This window comes from Eucalyptus grandis, chromosome 2, assembly GCF_016545825.1.
Source record: "Eucalyptus grandis isolate ANBG69807.140 chromosome 2, ASM1654582v1, whole genome shotgun sequence".
Taxonomy (NCBI): Eukaryota; Viridiplantae; Streptophyta; class Magnoliopsida; order Myrtales; family Myrtaceae; genus Eucalyptus; species Eucalyptus grandis.
In genome coordinates, this window is record NC_052613.1 from 54,553,941 (window position 1) to 54,573,589 (window position 19,649).

Here is a 19,649-nt window from a genome sequence, read left to right on the forward strand (position 1 = left end):
GAATGGTCTTAGAGCACTTTATATTAAGTATGATCGCGATGAAAATAAAAGATCAATTTAAACCTACATTTACAACAGCTTGTGCGAAAGTTTTACACTCTTCTGTTAGTAAAAGTATGTTAGTAATTCGAATATTAGTAGAGATAAAAATAAAATAAAATAAAGCTGAGTGCACAAATCAAGAAGGGGAAGGTAAGGATGAAGTGGAACTTCGAGAAGTCGTGGAAAATGATAAAATGGTCAATTAAAAGAGAGACCACTCCCCAAGTCTCTGCCTTGGTCCAGCTTGGCACGCTTCATGTGGTGTTAAATGCCGCAATCTCCAAGGTCTTTTGCAATTATTAAGTCAAAGATATAATTATGAAGAATACATCATGAGGACTTGAAAAGGCTTATCGGATCCATGGTCGACAATTATATATAAGGTGATCGTGGACTCCAATCTGTGGCAGTATCATTTAGATATCAAATGATGATTTTTCACGATAATTTCAAATGAATTCGGTTCGATCATTTATTTTATTTTTTAAAAGATTTTAGTTTGATCTTGTCGTCTATGCTTAAGGTCAAAGCACCCCAGCTGGATTCCGTTGAAATTCAAGTTTCCTGTTCTAAGGAATATAATAGTACTCAAAATAAAAGGACAAATAAATTGATTATTTTCGAGTTGTCTCTTCCTCATTTTATATTAAACAGTTTTCAGATTGATAATGCCAAAGAGGTAAAATTCGTTATATAAAATTGATTTCTAACCACTTGTTTCAATATATAAAAAAAACTTGGAAATTGATTTCTTAAATAATTTCAGCTTATGCAAAATCAGTCAGTACTTTTAGAAGTTGTTGCCTCAAGGCATTTTCGATTTCTTAAAGCTAACAAAAGAATGCCATTGTTTAATTTGTTTTGTCTCGCGATTGGTTGTTAGAATTGATATATAGGCCTCCGGATTCTATATCAAAATGGGAAAAAGCAATGAGCGGATTGAAAATAAAAAAAAAAAAAGGCGTGTGTTTATCGATTAAAACAATTATCCGCGATCGTTGTGGTATCATTGAGGGTACTGGTTTTAAAATTTTTGAACAGCATTTGAGTGGCATCCAAGTCAACTTTCACGCACCCCGATTATCAATCTACCTTTCTGGCCATGATCCTAAAGGTCGTGGATTGAAGTACAATCTCTTTAATAAGTGCACGCTAGCTTGTTATTTCATTTTCTCTTTCAATCTTCTCTGCATGTGTATCTTTATGATGGGCCTTGTGTGTTTTTGTACGGCGAACTATACTAGAAAAAATAGTGGATGGTAGCAACGGAGATGTGGCTACAGATCAATACCACAAATACAAGGTATGTCATTCATTGGTCATGAGCACGTAATCTTTTTTCATTTCGTCACTCCATCTATACAAAATTATTTGTAAATAATCTACTTTATGCTATCCAAATCTTATCTTTCCGAACATTACGTGGTACAGGAAGATGTTGGGATAATGAAGGAGATGGGTTTGGATGCTTACAGATTGTCAATCTCGTGGCCTAGGATATTACCCAGTAAGTTGTTCTTCTCGTCCAGTCTTGTCTTCTTGGACCCCCAAAATTTTGTCTATTTTGCATTAGATCATACTTAAAATTCTTTGCTATATTGATGATTTCAGAAGGAACGGTTGAGGGAGGAATCAACAGAGCAGGCATTGCATACTACAACCACCTCATTGATGACCTCCTAGCTCATGGTATCAACGTCATTTCACTCTCTCTTCAAGTGCCAAATCCAGCAAATATGTGTCAAATAATTTCTTGTTCTTGCTTAATAATTATGACTATGCTTTCTTCTTCTTCTTCCTCTTCTTTTACATTCGTCTTCATTCGATGTAGGAATCAAGCCATTTGTAACAATTTTCCACTGGGATCTTCCCCAAGCATTAGAAGACGAGTATGGTGGTTTCTTGAGCTCCAAGATTGTGTAAGTGATTGTCACCTCAGCGTCCCATAGACTCCACTGAAGTTGGACTTTTTTTTCCTCCTTCGACATTACGAAGATCGATCTTTGTTTTTGCTCGCACAGGGGCCATTTTCGGGACTTCGCCAATGTATGTTTCAAGGAGTTCGGCGACCGGGTCAAGCATTGGATAACCCTAAATGAGCCATGGACTTTCTGTGATGGGGGCTATGTGTACGGGGCTATGGCTCCCGGCCGATGTTCAGCTTGGCAGCAGCGGAACTGCAACGGTGGCGATTCTGCCATGGAACCGTACATAGTCGGCCCCAATCTACTTTTGGCTCACGCAGCTGCTGTGAAATTGTACAGGGATAAGTATAAGGTGATCCAAAGTCTTTTGAATCGTGGAATTTATATATTAACAATCTCGCTTCCCTCTAGTTTTGGTCAATCCTAATGGCGATATATGCATGCATGCAGGCATCTCAAAAGGGGGTGATCGGAATTACATTGGTATCTCATTGGTTCGTGCCCTACTCAGACGCTAAGCACAACCTCAATGCAGCCCAAAGAGCCTTGGACTTCACGCTTGGATGGTGATTGAATCGTTTTCTTCTCTCTATTCTCGGTTAATTGGCTATCGACATATTCTGGCCGCGCTTAATACTCGCTCGATCGATTGCCTTTCCAGGTACTTGGACCCGATAACCTATGGCGACTACCCCCACAGCATGCGATCTCTGATTAGAAACAGGTTGCCGAATTTTACAGAGGAGCAGTCGCTCTCGTTGAAAGGGTCATACGATTTCCTCGGGTTGAACTACTACACTGCCTTCTACACGGCGTATGCGCCTTACTCCGTGAACACTCAAAACATGAGCTACGTAACAGATGCTCTCACCAATCTCATGAGTGAGGAATCGAATCGTTGTAGTTGATATTCGGTGATGATAATGATAGCACGATCTTGACTTAAGTAAATTTTAATGATAACGCTTCTTTTCCTTCTTCTTTTTTTCCCCTTTTTTTCTTGTAGGTGACCGTAACGGGATACCAATTGGCCCAGTGGTATATATATATACTCTTTTGTCCAATCTATTCTTCTTTAATTTGCTTATAATCTTTCATTTTTTGTCGCACTCGTCAAATAAAAGGTAAATTAAATTTTGCAGGCTGCTTCAAGTTGGCTATCAGTTTATCCAAGTGGGATACGAAGTCTGCTACTGTATGTTAAGAATAAGTATAAAAACCCGGTCATCTACATCACTGAGAACGGTACGTACGACTTTCTCATGATAACTCGTTTATGAAAAATAAGTAAAGATAGTTCATTCTAGAACATTATTTTTTCCATGCTGATAAATTTCTAAAAGAGTTGGTAAGTGTCAAAAAAGTGTGAGTAAAGAAAGTTGCCGTTTACTTAATTTTTCAGTAATTTATTAGTAACTTATCCTAGCTCCTCTTTAAAGTTTGTGGACGAGCAGCTTTTATCATCCTTTACTAACTTTTATTTATTTTCCTTTTTACCAAGGCTTCAAATATATCAACTCCTGTATGAATTTATCAATCTTTAATTATCACTAGTTATTATTATTTTTATTTTTTTAACTTTGTTTTAATACTTATCGACACTTATCGAATTCTATTTAGCTAAAGAAATCGAAGAAAATCCTACAAACTCTAGAAAATCTTCATTGGTTTAACTAGGTGGGCCATAACATAGTTTTGAAAGCCACAATGTGAAGGAATACATGATAAAACCGGTATTTCGTAGCTTAAGATTATTAAAGAAGATATCTAACCAAGTTTTCACTGCTTCATGCATATCGGTTAACTACATCTTGGAATTTGAGATCCTAAATCAAATGAATCCTAGCCAATATCATTTTGCAAGTAATAACAATCTCTCTCAACCACTCTCAATCAACTGTATAGGAATCGACGAATTCAACAACTCTACACTACCGTTGGAGCAGCAACTAGTTGATCCTATGAGGATAGATTATCACTATCGCCATCTCCGGTACCTTCTGAAGGCAATCAAGTAAGCAATTTTCAAGCAAGATTTTTCTCATAATTGGGCACAAAGTCTCAAATTTCATAAGTTTGTACTACATGCAAATAACGGTTGGGCTTGAGGTGTGCTTAGGGATGGAGTGAACGTGAAGGGTTACTTCGCATGGTCATTGTTGGACAATTTCGAGTGGGCCTCGGGCTACACCGTTCGTTTCGGCTTCAACTATGTGGATTACAAAAACAGATCAAAGAGACATCCTAAGCACTCATCGATTTGGTTTAAGAGCTTTCTTAGCAAACATTGAAGACCCATGTTTAATTCTCATCGTGGAGTCTTGTGAGATTTGCATCGACCGAATAAGCATACTTAAGTGTCCCATTGTGCAAAGTTTTGGCACATAGAGTGCTCTTTTGCCAACTTTCTTGTGATGCAATCGTGATATTATGGGCCCAACTTAACAGTTGGGCTCAATCTTGACATCGTGGGCCCAATTAGGCTGTTGGTGATGCCATGCTAAGAGGCCCAGTCTAGGTCAGCCCTTTTTGCGCGCTTAATGGTGGGAACATGTCATCTCGACCTTGACCTGCTCCACTCGTGAGCACCGCAGAGCCCCGAGCTCCCTCAAACCGTCGCTTCTTGTGATGACTTGACATCATCGCCTTCATTATGATCTTCATACTCCTCCTTAACTCGGTTATTACAGCGAATGCCAAACCGCCGTTGCCATGGCAAGCGCTAGATACTAGCCCTAGCTTAGCTTTGTACGCCTCGCTCCTCTTGAACTCTGTTTTCTCCCGCTCAAATCTCGAAAGAACCTCGTGGTTCACTAGTTTCGTTCGCACTAGTTGAAGAATCACACCCCTTCGGATTAGCTTAGAAGGTCTCGATTTTGATGCAAGTGGGGAGGCAGCAATGAAAGGCTTGCCGACCAACCGAAGAGAGGCAAATCGAAGACCTTGAGGAAGGCCAAGGACAGCGTTCTCAAGCAGGGTTCGATCTCTTGTTTCTTCTTTTCCTCGCTAATATGGTGGTTTCATGACCAACGAATGACTCATAATGACTCAAACAATTTTGTCATCTGGGTGTAGTTTCAATGCACTTTCTTGTCATATCATGAAAATTTCCTATCTTGAAAATTGAAAGAGAAATGCTTGTGTGATTGTAATTGTCTTTAATCTACTATGAAAATAATAGCATGTTTTTTACCATAAAAAAATAAATAACAAATAATTATAAATCGTTGTGGGATCCACTATTTTCAAAAATTGTGGCTTACAACATACTGTGAGAATAACAACCCGTTTTGGATCACAAAAAAAAAAAAACAAACTGATGGTTTTATATGAGATGGGCTTAAGGCCCGTCCGCCCATGTTGGGCCTAAAAGCCCGGCCCACAAGAGTAGGGCCCATGGATGAAGAGGCACGATTATTTGTTTTTGGAGGGACATATATAAGGGAGGAGAGAGAGGGAGAACGTACCTCTTGGCATAATAATGCACGTATGTTTTCCTCTCCCTCTCTTTTCTTCCAAACGCTTAAGGCGATGCCGTTTTCCCTTCAAGGCGAATTGACATCATCGGATCAGAATTTCTTCCTCGATCTTCAGCATTGGTGTCTAATCTGTGGCTAACAAGGTACGCTCGAATCCATGGTGTGCTTTACGATCGGTGATACGTGTTTTTCCCGGGCTTCGTCTTCCGCATTGCTTTAGGGGTTCGATTTAGTGTCGAATCTGGTTTTCGGGGATCCGTTATTCCCAACATTAGTATCAGAGCCCTATTTCACGTTTTCCCGACCTGTTTGATGTTTTTTGATTGATTTTTCGTGAAAGTAATTCGGCCGTACGGATCGGGGCGAGAAATCCCGACACCCGAGCGCTGTTCGCCCATTTTTCCGAGTTTTCGTAAGTCAAAATCAAATTCTGATGGCATAGGGAGAAAGGGGTCGTCGAGACGAGTCTGGCGATATGTCGCATGCCGCCGGGAGACGCCGCACGCGCCCACACGCGCGGCCAGAAGCCGCTGCGCGTGGGCGCGACGCGCCCGGAAGCGTTGGCTCGCCCAGCGCGTGCAACACACGCGCCGATCGGCGAACCAGCACGTGCTCGCCGCCGGCCGGCGAACACGTGCCCGGCATTGCTTTAGGGGTTCGATTTAGTGTCGAATCTGGTTTTCGGGGATCCGTTATTCCCAACATTGGTATCGAGCCCTAGTTCACGTTTTCCCGACCTGTTTGATGTTTTTTTATTGATATTTCGTGAAAGTAATTCGGCCGTACGGATCGGGGCGAGAAATCCCGACACCCGAGCGCTGTTCGCCCATTTTTCCGAGTTTTCGTAAGTCAAAATCAAATTCTGATGGCATAGGGAGAAAGGGATCGTCGAGACGAGTCTGGCGGTATGTCGCATGCCGTCGGGAGACGCCGCACGCGCCCACACGCGGCCGGAAGCCGCGCGCATGGGCGCGATGCGCCGGAAGCGCCGGCTCGCCCAGCGCGTGCAACACACGCACCGATCGGCGAACCGGCACGTGCTCGCCGCCGGCCAGCGAACCGGCACGCGCCAATCGGGCGAGCGACGCGTCTTGCGACGCGCATGACGTCACCCAATGGTCGGTAACCGCCGGGTGACGTCATTGATGACGCCGGCACGACAACGGATGGCCGGGCGGTCACCGGCCGGCGACCCGACCGGCGACTCGACCCAACCCGAACTGCAGACGCCCGACACGTGCCGGCTGACGTCTGCGTGACGTTAGCCTGCGCACGCGCGCGGCACGTGCCGTCGGTTCGCCCGAACCGGCCCGACCGGTCCGACGAGTCCGACGACCTGACCGTTGACCGTTGACCGTTGAACGACGACCGTTGACCGTTAACCAAAAAAAAAAAGGGAAAAGAATGTGTTTCTTTTTCAATTAAGTCTATGTGGATTATTTGTGATCCCTTATTTGTTCTGCATTTGTTGCAGGAACAGTTCTGCATTTGTTGCACGAACAATGCCTCCCCTGAGGTTGCGCACACCTATTCACGCGATTCTGGATGAACAATAGGATAGGTGTCTAAGTTGATAGCCGAGGCTGATCGATCATCGATGGGAGAGTGGTGACTTAATTGATCACGTCCTTGAAGTCAACGGGAAAATTCAACAAATCATATGGAATGGTCGTCCTATGCCATAGTCAGAGATGGTGCGATTTTTCATAAACACTCTTCCACCTAAATAGCAAGATGTGTTGAATCGCATATGGGATGTCAACGGAGCTGCTTCATACAAGAAAATTGTGATGGATTTTGTAAATGAATATTACTGCATTGTTACAAGGGAAAAGATCAAGAAATTGAACAAAATAGGATCTTTCCCGGTTAAATGTCTTTGGCTTGGTATTAGATGTATTGGCTATTTTCTTAGTTAAGTGTGCTTTGTGGACATCTTATGTAATGCTTACTACCTGATTGTTGTTGATGTAGCAACCTATATGTTAGTTGTATTATATGAAAGCATTATTATATTGTATGTCAATTATCTTTGCTTTCTATTATTGCTGGTTCTTTGTGGGTAGTTAGTCAGGGTAGTTATAGAAGTTTTTGTAACTTCATAGAATTTATTTTGTATAAGACAATTATATTAATGATAGTTTTAAGTTAGGATTTTGGAGGATGATTGGAAACATAGTGACCTTTTGATTCTGAAGCCTTACCTAAAATTATTCATTAATATGATGGGTCTATGCAAATAGGGATGCATAAATGATAGGCATTAATAATTCGTGCATATATGTCTGATGTGTTCAGATTGATGGATTCAGCAACTAAGAACGTAATTACTGATGTGAACGGCAACAATTGTGAAATATTGAATATGAAGATTCAATATGTGCTAGAAAAGCAAGAAGCACTAGAAGCTCTTGACCATGTTATGGAAGATCTTGAGGATGTTGTGCGCCACCTTGAGCTAGTAGAGGACCGCTTGACGGCATGTGAGCCGAAAATAGATATTTGCAATGCTGGTTCTAGCTCAGAAATGACTTTGAGCTCTAAGCGCAAACGTATTGATTCGTTCAATATGTGGGAATGCAAATGATCAAGTCCTTATTGCAAGAGATCAAGAGTTAACCAACACAAGAGAGGAAAACGTCCTCAAGTAAAGAAAATGTCAAGGGTGAGGTGTTACAATTGTGACAAGAAGGGTCACTATGCTCGCGACTGTTGTGAGCCAAAGAAGGTAAATACCTCTTGTACATTTGAGAACTTTGCTTATGTGTCAAGTTCTGTATTATTTGCTGAATCCAATCCTTTGTGGACTGTAGATTCAGGAGCGACAGATCATATAGCGAAGGATAGAGGATCCTTCGTGGAATTCCGACGAGTACCAACTGGAACTAAGTGGATCTATGTAGGAAATAACTCCAGAGATGAAGTTAAAGGGATTGGCACTTGCCAATTGAACATGCGTGGTGGACGCACCTTGTTCCTACATGATGTTCTATATGCTCTGGAAATTCGTCGAAATTTAAGTGTCTGTTTTGATGTTGGTTAAGCTTGGTTTTAGTGTGAACTTCCGTAATAACGGTGTAGATTTGTATTTGGATACAAACTATTATGATTGTGGTCACTTTCTGGATGGTTTTATTGTACTAAATGTTGACTGTGGTGATGTCAATATTTGTTATTCCCTTGTTTCACGTCTTCTACTTTATATGATAATGATGTGATTATGTGGCATGCTAAACTTGGCCATATTGGCCAACATCGTATGAATAGACTAGCCAAAGAGGGCTTGTTGGGCAACATTGAAAATGTCGATTTGCCCATATATGAGCATTGCCCAGTAGGGAAAACGACAAGGAAATCATTTGGAAAATGTAAAAGAGCTGAATTTCATCTGCATTTAATCCATTCTGACATCTGTGGTGCAATGAATGTGAAAGGAAGGCATGGGACTGTTTATTTCATCACTTTTATAGATGATTATACTCGATTCGGATATGTCTATTTGATTTCTCATAAATCTGAAGCATTAAGTTATTTCAAAAGGTTTATGAACTTGGAAGAAAATCAATTAGACAAGAAAATAAAAGTATTGAGATCCGATCGAGGTCGAAAATATTTATCTGATGAGTTCAGAAAATAATGTGATGAAAAGGAATAGAAATACAGTTGTCTATTCCATATACTCCTCAACAAAATGGTGTTGCAGAGAAAAGAAACAGAACCCTACTGGAAATGGTTGGGTCCATGATGGTGCATGCTAACTTACATATCACTTTTTGGAGTGATGCGTTGTTAATTGCTACATATATACTTAACCGGGTGCCTTCCAAATCAGTTAGTTCCACTCCATATGAGTTATGGACAGGTAGAAAATCGGACTTAAGTTTTCTTAAGCCATGGGGTTGTGCTGCCTATACTCATGAGTTCTCTCACAAGTTTGGGAAATTGGGTCCCAAAGGAAATAAGAATATTTTAATGAGATACTCCGAACACTCGAAAGGGTATGTGTTCATAGGTGAGCAGGAAAGTGGGAATATAACTGAATTTAAATCACGGGATGTCACATCCTTTGTGGATGAATTTCCTAAGAGGGGCGAAATAGGAGAAGATTACTTCCTATTTGAAACCTTGGATCAAGATAATGATATTAGTGGAGTTCGTCCAAGTGGGAGTAATATGAGAAGTGATGAATTGAATTCAACTCATTCTCAATTACAACCACATGATGAAATGATATCGTCATTATCTAATCCGAGTGGGAGCATTATGGGGAATGATGTGCTAAGTGTACAATCTCCCATATGGCGAACAAGTCGCCAGAGTATTCCCTATCTAAGTTTTGACATTGAAGGGGAAACTTTTATGATTGCTCCACAAGATGAGGATGAGCCAAGAAATATTAATGAGACTCTGAATTGCCCTAGTAAGAAAATGGATTCATGCAATGGAAGAGGAAATGGAGTCAATGAAATCAAACTAAGTCTGGGAACTGGTTGATCTTCCAAAAGGACGCAGAGCTATTGGGAACAAGTGGGTTCTCAAAATAAAGCGAAAGGTTGATGGCTCGATAGAAAGGCATAAGGCTCGCCTTGTGGCGAAAGGGTATAATCAACAGGAATATATTGATTATGAAGATACATTTTCTCCTGTAGTGAGATTTAACTTGATTCGCATAATTCTGGCAATAGTGTTTAGTATGGATCTTGAGTTACATTAAATGGATGTAAAGACTGCTTTCCTCAATAGAGAATTAGAGGAAGAAATATATATGGAACAACCTGCTGGTTTCATAGTGAAAGGCCAAGAAGAAAAGGTATGTCGACTTTTGAGGTCGATATATGGTCTTAAGCAGTCATCAAGACAATGGTATATACGATTTCATAATACCATAATGGCATATGATTTTACAATGATAGATGAGGATCATTGTATATATATCAAAAGATCCAAGGATCAATTTGTGATCATATCATTATATGTTGATGATATACTAATTGCCAGAAATAATATAGAGTTTGTTAATAATGTCAAGAGTTGGTTGTCTTCCAACTTTGAATTGAAGGATATGGGATTGTAAACCCATAGACACTCCTATTGCAAAAGGTGAAGGATTGAGCCATAGATTGTGTCCAAGGACTCCACAAGAGAAGGAACAAACGAAATATGTTCCTTATGCTAATACTGTTGGGAGCTTGATGTACGCTATGATGTGTACAAGACTTGACATATGTTATGCAGTTGGAATGGTGAGTAGATACAAATCCAACCCAGGTCAAGCACGTTGGAAAGCCGTTAAGAGAATACTAAGGTATCTAAAAGGGAACTGCTGATTATACGTTGAGTTATTATGGAAATGATCTGCAACTCAAAGGCTATTCTGATGCTGATTGGAGATGAGTTTTAGATGAAAGAAAATCTACCTCTGGGTTTGTTTTCTTACCGAATAATGGCACTATATGTTGGAACAGTAAGAAACAAAAGTGTATAGCCTTGTCCACGATGGAAACTGAGTTCGTGGCATTATCAGCAGCAATATAAGAAGATGTTTGGCTTAAGAGATTATTGGATCATTTAGGTGTTATTGGAAGTGCTGCAGATTCATTGCTGGTTAACTGTGATAGCCAAGCAGCAAAAGTGTACACCAAATATCCAAAATATCATGGCAAGACCAAACCTATAGATATCAAGTATAACTTTTGTCAAGGATATGATTGCACGAAAAGATGTGAACTTAGAGTACATACTACGCATAGAATGGTAGCAGATCCTATGACAAAGCCAATACCTAGAGATGTGTTTTGTGGCCATGTGAAATCTCTAGGATTGCATAAAGTCTGATGTACTGGATTGTAATTTCCTTGAAGCGTTCACATTTGATGAATTTGTGTTTTTCATCATTAATGCCTATGAATCTTTGTTTGATCTTTATGCATCTTAATACTCAGTGCATTATTTTAAGTTGAGAAAGTATGTCGGACAGATATAAGATTAGCCCACTCACACGGGTAATCGCCTCTATTTACTGTGTGATAAATAGAGATGAGACTGTTTTTAAGCTTATTATCTAGGTGATAATCGAGAGCTCAAGCTTAAAATACGTATGTCGCTTAACTGGGTGTTAAGATGAGGACATAATACTTACTATGTCCGAAAGTAAAATACCCCACATATTTTACTTTATCTGTCTATGATGCCAGATGTGAGTTCTGATGAATTTTGTGAATTAGTAGATACGTGAACTCAAGTTAGACATTGGGTATGTCTGAATTATCATATGTACGGTATTGAAAGGTGTAGACATACGCTCCATGGGAAAGGAGTTAATACTGTAATACGTATTTCATACTACGTATGCATGAAACAACCAATAAGAGTGGCAAAAGTTTGATCTCAACTTTTATGTCGTGTGAGACTCTTGAGGAAAAGAGTCCCTCAATTTTTTAGTCCCCTCATGACTCTTACTTATTCTCAAGATTTCTATTTAGTGTTTGCTATCTTAGGATGTTGCCAATGGTCATGAGTTGATTCGATCTAATTGGACATTTCTAGAAAAGTAAGCTGAACTGAAATTGAGAGTTTGAAGGGAAGAGGAAGATGAATTTGGAGAATCACATTGTAGTTTTTGTATTCACCGGTTAACCAATTATGACTGTCTTTGTGATAATCATAATTGTGAATACAATATATACATCATTGTTTAAAAGAGATCAAAAGATATATAAATATAATCGATCGATCTAGGGTACTGCATACTAATCTACTCAGGATGTGATGCCCATTATGAGCTGCTATATATTCCTAACATATGTATGGCAACGAGCTCTCAAAGTATACTGGTCGCACGGATTATTCACCGGTATGAATGTTGAAGAGAGGTAAAGAGAATCCTGTTTCGGCCCACCATGTGCGAGTGGGAGATGATGGTTTTATATGAGATGGGCTTAAGACTCGTCCGCCCATGTTGGGCCTAAAAGCCCGACCCACAAGAGTAGGGCCCATGGATGAAGATGCACGATTATTTGTTTTTGGAGGGACATATATAAGGGAGGAGAGAGAGGGAGAACGTACCTCTTGGCATAATAACGCACGTACGTTTTCCTCTCCCTCTCTTTTCTTCCAAACGCTTAAGGCGACGCCGTTTTCCCTTCAAGGCGAATTGACATCATCGGATCAGAATTTCTTCCTCGATCTTCAGCATTTGTGTCTAATCTGTGGCTAACAAGGTACGCTCGAATCCGTGGTGTGCTTTACAATCGGTGATACGTGTTTTTTCCGGGCTTCGTCTTCCGCATTGCTTTAGGGATTCGATTTAGTGTCGAATCCGGTTTTTGGGGATCCGTTACTCCCAACACAAACAAACAAACAAACAAACAAACAAACAAAACAAATAACTAAAAATCGTTATGGGGTCCACTCTTCAAGAATTTGTGACTTACAACATGCAGTTAATTTAATAGTAGCCAAAAGATTGTTATCCTAGCAAAACCCATTTTCCTACATTATAAATCTAATTATTCATACCCAACACATACACGATCCGACTCATTACTAAAACACTTTTATATTTAACTCAATTTAGACACTTGTGTTAGCTAGGTTCACTCCCATGTGAAAGAAGTCAAATGAATAGCTAGCCCAAAAAGGCTCAAGTCCATATGATAAATCATATGGAAAAATAGGATTTCTCATTATCTTTTAAGTAATGATCACAAAGAAATTAGTAGAGATGCAGTAATAAGAGAAAAAGAGAAAGCATAAAATCTGATGTTTGATGATTAGTCTAATTTATATCAAGCTGGCATTAGAGGTTAAAATTCGTGGTCCAATTAAGCTAAAACTTTGTCAACATGTTCATGTCGCACTCTTCTCGAATTTGGATGGTTTGATTCTCGTTTGAAGCTCCCTATACCAGGTTTTTCATGGGTTGATCAAAACTTGCATTTTTTGTCAAATTTATTCGAGATCTCTTAGGAAATTTATGCGTATTGCCAACAATGATATTCTTAAAGTTTTTGCTACTATGTACCTCCAGTATTTATAAAGAAGGACTTTGATCACCCGATTTTGTTAATAGTGAAGATTTTTGGGTGGATTCTGGTCTCGTGATTTTTTTATCTTCTCACACCGAGAAGGTTTTCCATGTCAAAAATCATCTTCTATTTTCGTGTTTGATATTTATTTTGCTATGCTATATCGATTTCTATTAGGTTTACACAAGAATGGAGATTATTCTATTTCGTTGCGTTAATTCGATATTGCCCGAGTTAAAATTGTTGTCCCATCAAAGTCATATTAGAGCTTTGGTTATTGCTTGAGTTTTTTTTTCTTGTGTTTAAATAATGGGCATGAATACAAGTAGAATGTTTACATTAAATAGTTCAAATTACCATATTTGGAAAGGAAAGATGGAAGACCTTTTTATATGTGAAGAATTATTATCTGCCCGTATTTGCTGAAGAGAAACCAAAGAATAAAATTGATGTTGAATGGTCTATATTTCATCGTCAAGTGTGTAGTTATATTAGGTAGTGGGTGGATGATAATGTTTTGAACCATATCATTGAGGAAATGTATGCACATAATTTGTGAAATAAGCTTGAATAATTATATGCTTTAAAAACTGGGAATAATAAGTTATTTATGATAAAATAGATGAGGGCTTTAAGATATTAAGATGTTACTCATTGAACTGGTCATTTAAATTCTTTTCAAAAAATTATCAATCAGTTAGCCGTGATGGGAATCAAGTTTGATGATGAGATACAAGCGATATGGTTGCTCGGTATTGTGCCACTCATGGGAGACATTTCGAATGTTTTTGTCTAATTATATCCCAGATGATACGATTACTATAAATTTAGCCAAGAATAGTGTTTTGAATGAATAAATGAAAAGAAAGACACAAAGATCATCATCTTCACATTCCAATGCCATGGTTGTTGAGAAAAAGGAAGACATGAGTCTTGAGACCCAAGAAATAGAGATAAAAGCCAAAGGCAAATATAGTAGATTGGCTATGTTGAGTGCCATTATTGTCATCAAAAAGGGCATATTGAGAGGTTTTGCCATTAGTTCAAAAAGAAGAAATAGAAAAAGACAGATAAAGAGAAAAAAAGTGATAATGACAGCGATAACAATCGTGTCGCTACATTTAAAAAAGACTTTCTCATTGTCTTTAATTGTAATGCGGTGAATCTTGTATGTCATAAAACCAATTGAGTAATTGATAGTTGTGTATCTATTTGTGCTACATCTGGTATGGATTTATTTACATCATACAAGTTAGGTGATTTTAGATATGTGAAGATGGGAAAAGGGGCTAGCTGAAGTTGTAGGCATTGGTGATATGTGCCTAAAGACCAATAATGGCACGAGGTTAGTATTGACTAATGTTTAGTATAAACCCGATATTCGTTTGAATTTGATTTCCTTAGGCAAGATAGATGATGAGGAGTATTGCAGCACCTTCAGTGATGGTCGATGGAAACTCACCAAAGGTTCTTTAGTTGTAGTTAGAGGTGAAAAATATTCTTTGTAGTACATTATGTAGGTAAAGTTGTCCACAAACAAAATCAATGAAGTAGATAGCAAATAGAAAGCTGAGTTATGGCACAAGAGGCCTAATCACATCAATGAGAAGGGTTTGTTAATAATGGCTAAGAAGAAGCTTCTTTTAGGTATGAAAAGTTTAGTGCCGAAGAAGTGTACTAATTGTTTAGTAGGAAAACAAAAGAGTTGCATTCAAAAGCTTCCCCCATTTAAAAAGTCAGGTATACTTGATATAGTACATTCTAATGTTTGTAGTCCTATGAAGATAAAATCACTCGATGGCTCTCTTTATTTTATTACTTTCATAGATGATTACTCAAGGAAAATATGGGTTTATACTTTGAAAATTAAAGATAAGTTTTAGATGCTTTTAAGCAGTTTTAGGTTTCAGTTGAGAGATAAACTGAAAAAAAGTTGAAATGCATTAGAACTAATAATTGGGGAGAGTATATTGGATCTTTTGATGAATATTGCAAATAATAGAACATTCGATATCAAAAGACACCTTTTAAGACGCCTCAGTAAAATGGTTTGGCTGAGAGAAAGAACAAGATACTATTTTATTTTTTTTGTCAGAACAAGATACTAGTTGAAAGGGTAAAAATGTTCATTTTTATAGTCAAATGTCACGGGCCGATCGATTGGGATCGTGACCGCGCGGCGACTTGGGCACTTTAGGATCAGATTGGATCACCAAAGCACCTAAGCCAAGCCTTGCTCCACACGAACGCTCACTCGCTCGCCTTACCCGGATCGTAGAGAGAGAAAGGATCTAGAGAGAAGAGCTTTGGAAAGAAGTTTTGCTTTGTATTGCGGAAGTACTGGATGCTTACAAATGAAGGAGGACGCCCCTTCTTATAGTCGAGGGCCTCAGATTACAACCATTGATCTAGAATTCTATTGGCGGACGAGATCGCACTGCCTCAACCACCGACATAAATATTCAACTACCAGCTACCGACATAAATGAAGCTAGAGTCTTCTAGAAATTTTGGGGAGGAGGCTTGTTGGGAATCTGAGTGAGCACAGGAGGTCTACCACGGACGAATCATGGTCGACTCCGGGGAACCTCTCGGGTCGACCTTCTTTCGGCCCGTGACATTCTCCCCCACTCAATTGAGCGACGTCCTCGTCGCTCACAACTTGGCGGGCAGCCTTCTTGGTACGAGCACGGGCTTTGGCACGGGCTCTCTTGTTCTTGTTTCGCTTCGCTCGGACACTCACGAACGAAGGACCACACCCTTCAATGATGAACTCGGACTTGGCACGTGGCTCCATCTTCGGCTTGGACGGAGCATGCGGCGCGCACTCAACCTCAGGGAAGAGCACTTGGATGGGCATGGCGTGTGTTGGAGTAGGATCCAACTCTACCTTCGGCTTCACCTCGGCTAGCTTGTTTAGTCGCTTCATGGACCTCAAATTCTTGTCGAGGCATCGGATTGTGGCGATGGTCTTGGTGTCGACCACCCCTTTGATCATGGGGATCGTCGTTGGGTATTGCGGGTCGAGGATCACGAGGCACTTGGTCCTCATGTCGATCATGGATCTCACATTATGGAAGAATTGAATACCAAGGATGAGATCATAATCATCGAGTGGGATTACCTCGAAATCCATCTTGCCCTTCCATTCGCCAATCTTAACAGCTACATTCGAAGTCAACCCTACGCCATGGACGCCTTCCGAGTTGATCGGCTTGAATGTCTTCTCAGTTGGCTCCACGCGAAGCTTCAAGGCCTTTGCAACCTCGGTCGACATGAACATGTTCAACGCGCCGGTGTCAACCAAAGCGTAAAGCGTTTGGCCACACACTTCGACTTCCACGAAGAACATGTCTGTGTTCGGTGTGATTCCTTTTTCGGATGGTGATCGAGCTCGAACGGAGTTGATTGTCTTCACGCCTCCGAGTCAGATTTGCCGTCTTTCTTCTTTGGGCTCCACCTCCACCTCATCGATGGTTAGGAGTGCGTTGATTCGTCCCCTCTTCGGGCACCTTTGGGTCCAGTGTGGGCCTTTGCAAATAAAGCAATGAGAGGGTGGAGGTTGATCGAACTTACTCACGTAGTCCGTTTGCGGTCGACCCCTTTGGAAAGACGGCTTAGAAGTTCCTTCTCCCCATGTTTTGGCTTCGCCGCCTTGATCATGCGCGCCTTAGGGAGTGCTTCTTACGCCGTTTTCGGGTCGATCCGACCTCCAATCTCTTGCTCGGTTGTTCCTCGGCTCAACCTTGGTGAGATCAACAAGAGACTCGGCCATGCTTAATGCTCTCACAAGGCTACTCATGTCTCGTCGCTTCAGCTCAAGTTGTGTCCATGGCTTCAATCCATTCATGAACGCTCCGAAAGCCTCCTCTTCGCTTAGGTTGCAAATTTGGAGTTTGAGTTCCACGAACTCCTTCACGTACTCTTGGATCGTGCCTCTTTGCTCAAGGCGATGGAGCAAGCTACGATCTTCTTGTTGAGCGAACTCGGGGAAAAAGTAGTCGCGGAACTCCCTCACGAAGTCGTCCCACGTGCTCACGGGATCGGCATCGCGACTAATTTCATCGCGCCTATTGTGCCACCACAGCATTGCCATATCAATAAGGAACATGGAAGCCGTTCTAACCTTGATCGACTCATCTCGGATGTTGACGACACCAAAGTATTGCTCCATGCTCCACACGAAGTTGTCCACCTCTTGGCCGAATCGGTTGCCTTTGAACTCCTTTGGCTTCGGCACCTCAATTTTGGGCACCACTTGAGTAGGCACCGCACCGTTCATGATGCTTAGCTTGCATAGGGCGAGCTCGGTCTTGAGCTCTTGGATCTTCGCCTTCATGGCTTCAACTTCTTCCCTACACGGGCTTACCTCTTCGATCACTTGGACGCGCTCGTTCAAACCATCAATCGATACTTCGAGAGCTTCATCCTTGTCGAACAATGGAGCCGTAGCTTGGTTGATGACGGTCGTGAAGTCTTCACAAAGCGAGCCCTCAACTTCCATGATCCGGTCTCGCACATCGTCAAGACCTTCCATGAGTTCGAGCACAGCATTCCGAACGTTCCCGATCTTCTCATCAAACGTAGCCGCAGCATCCACCGAGGTATCTCTTTTTCTTTGCTTTGCTGCGAGTCTCCTTGACTTGCACAGCCTCTCCAACTATAGCCGCTTCTTGGCTTGACATTCTCTTGAACAGTTGGCGCTCTTCAATCTCTTGGAAACGGATCTCTTTTTGGCTCTGATACCACTTGTCACGGGCCGATCGATTGGGATCGTGACCGCGCGGCAACTCGAGCACTTTAGGATCGGATTGGATCGCCAAAGCACCTAAGCCAAGCCTTGCTCCACACGAACGCTCACTCGCTCGCCTTACCCGGATCGTAGAGAGAGAAAGGATCTAGAGAGAAGAGCTCTAAAAAGAAGTTTTGCTTTGTATTACGGAAGTAGTGGATGCTTACAAATAAAGGAGGACGCCCCTTCTTATAGTCGAGGGCCTTGGATTACAACCATTGATATAGAATTCTATCGGCGGACGAGATCACACCGCCTCAACCACCGACATAAATGAAGCTAGAGTTTTCTAAAAACTTCGGGGAGAAGGCTCGTTGGGAATCCGAGCAAGCACAGGAGGTCTACCACAGACAAGTCATGGTCGACTCCGGGGAACCTCTCAAGTCGACCTTCTTTCGGCCCGTGACACAAAGTTGCTAGGATCCTTTTGGGGTGAGACTTTAAGTATAGTTGTACATGTATTAAATCTTACTCTATCCGTTCTTCTACATTTTGATGTTCCTAATAGAGTTTGGATAGGTAAAGATGTTTCTTATGATTATTTGCATGTCTTGGGGTGCAAGGCATTTGTGCATATTCCCAAAGATAAGCTATCTAAACTTGATGTAAAAACACAATAATGCATACTTATTGACTATGGACAAGATACATTTGGTTACAAGTTCTACGATCCAGTTGAGACGAAAATTGTAAGAAGTAGAGATGTTGTATTTATAAAAGATTAGATAATAGAGGATATTGAGAAATCAGATATGATTTCAATGCCACAAATTAGTGATGAGTTGTTTGACTTGAATCCAGTTCCTCACACATATTCCTACACAGGTTGATGAGAAGCAATAGGAAGTAAATGTTCCAAATGATGAACATGTCCCCAAACATGTTGAAACAGATGAGGGCTCTTAGCCAAAGCTTGGCCAAGCACTCTATCTCTCTCTTATCTCACATGTGTGTCTCTATGTATTGCGAGATTCAATATGCGCGGCCCCCCTCTTCATGTCCATGTGTGCTCCTCAAATAGCTTATATCCTCTGCTTCTCTTGGAAACTTGATCTTCAAAATATATTCTTTGTATCATGCAAATATTCAATGAAGCCCAGCTTGCCAAGGTGGATATCTTTTCCCTTTTTCACGAAAATTCATACAAAAATCCCCACAAGATATCATCACCATTTGCTGCCTCTCTCCCACCTACAACTCAGTGTCTAATATCTCGCCAATCTCGCCTTGATCCTCCTTCATATTTTCTTCCCCAAATAGCTGGACATGTATAAATATATAGGGAATCCACGCCAATTGTTTTCTTTTCCTTGTTGACCTAAGTTGATCTGCCTGAATATAAGATAATCCGCCTATCTCATATGTCACGCCCCGAACCTCGGGC

General features: G+C 40.8%; 1 protein-coding gene across 1 annotated transcript; it reads left to right on the forward strand.

Annotated features, from left to right (window-relative positions):
* The first annotated feature begins 1,309 nt into the window (after positions 1-1,309).
* Positions 1,310-4,716, forward strand: LOC104435685 (beta-glucosidase 12). Its single transcript, XM_018869186.2, has 11 exons — positions 1,310-1,345; positions 1,474-1,549; positions 1,654-1,731; positions 1,874-1,961; positions 2,064-2,319; positions 2,418-2,533; positions 2,629-2,849; positions 2,974-3,005; positions 3,110-3,212; positions 3,873-3,981; positions 4,087-4,716. The coding sequence occupies exons 2-11, from the start codon at positions 1,489-1,491 to the stop codon at positions 4,256-4,258; spliced, it is 1,236 nt and encodes a 411-aa protein (XP_018724731.2). The 5' UTR covers positions 1,310-1,345; positions 1,474-1,488; the 3' UTR covers positions 4,259-4,716.
* The last annotated feature ends 14,933 nt before the right edge of the window (positions 4,717-19,649 follow it).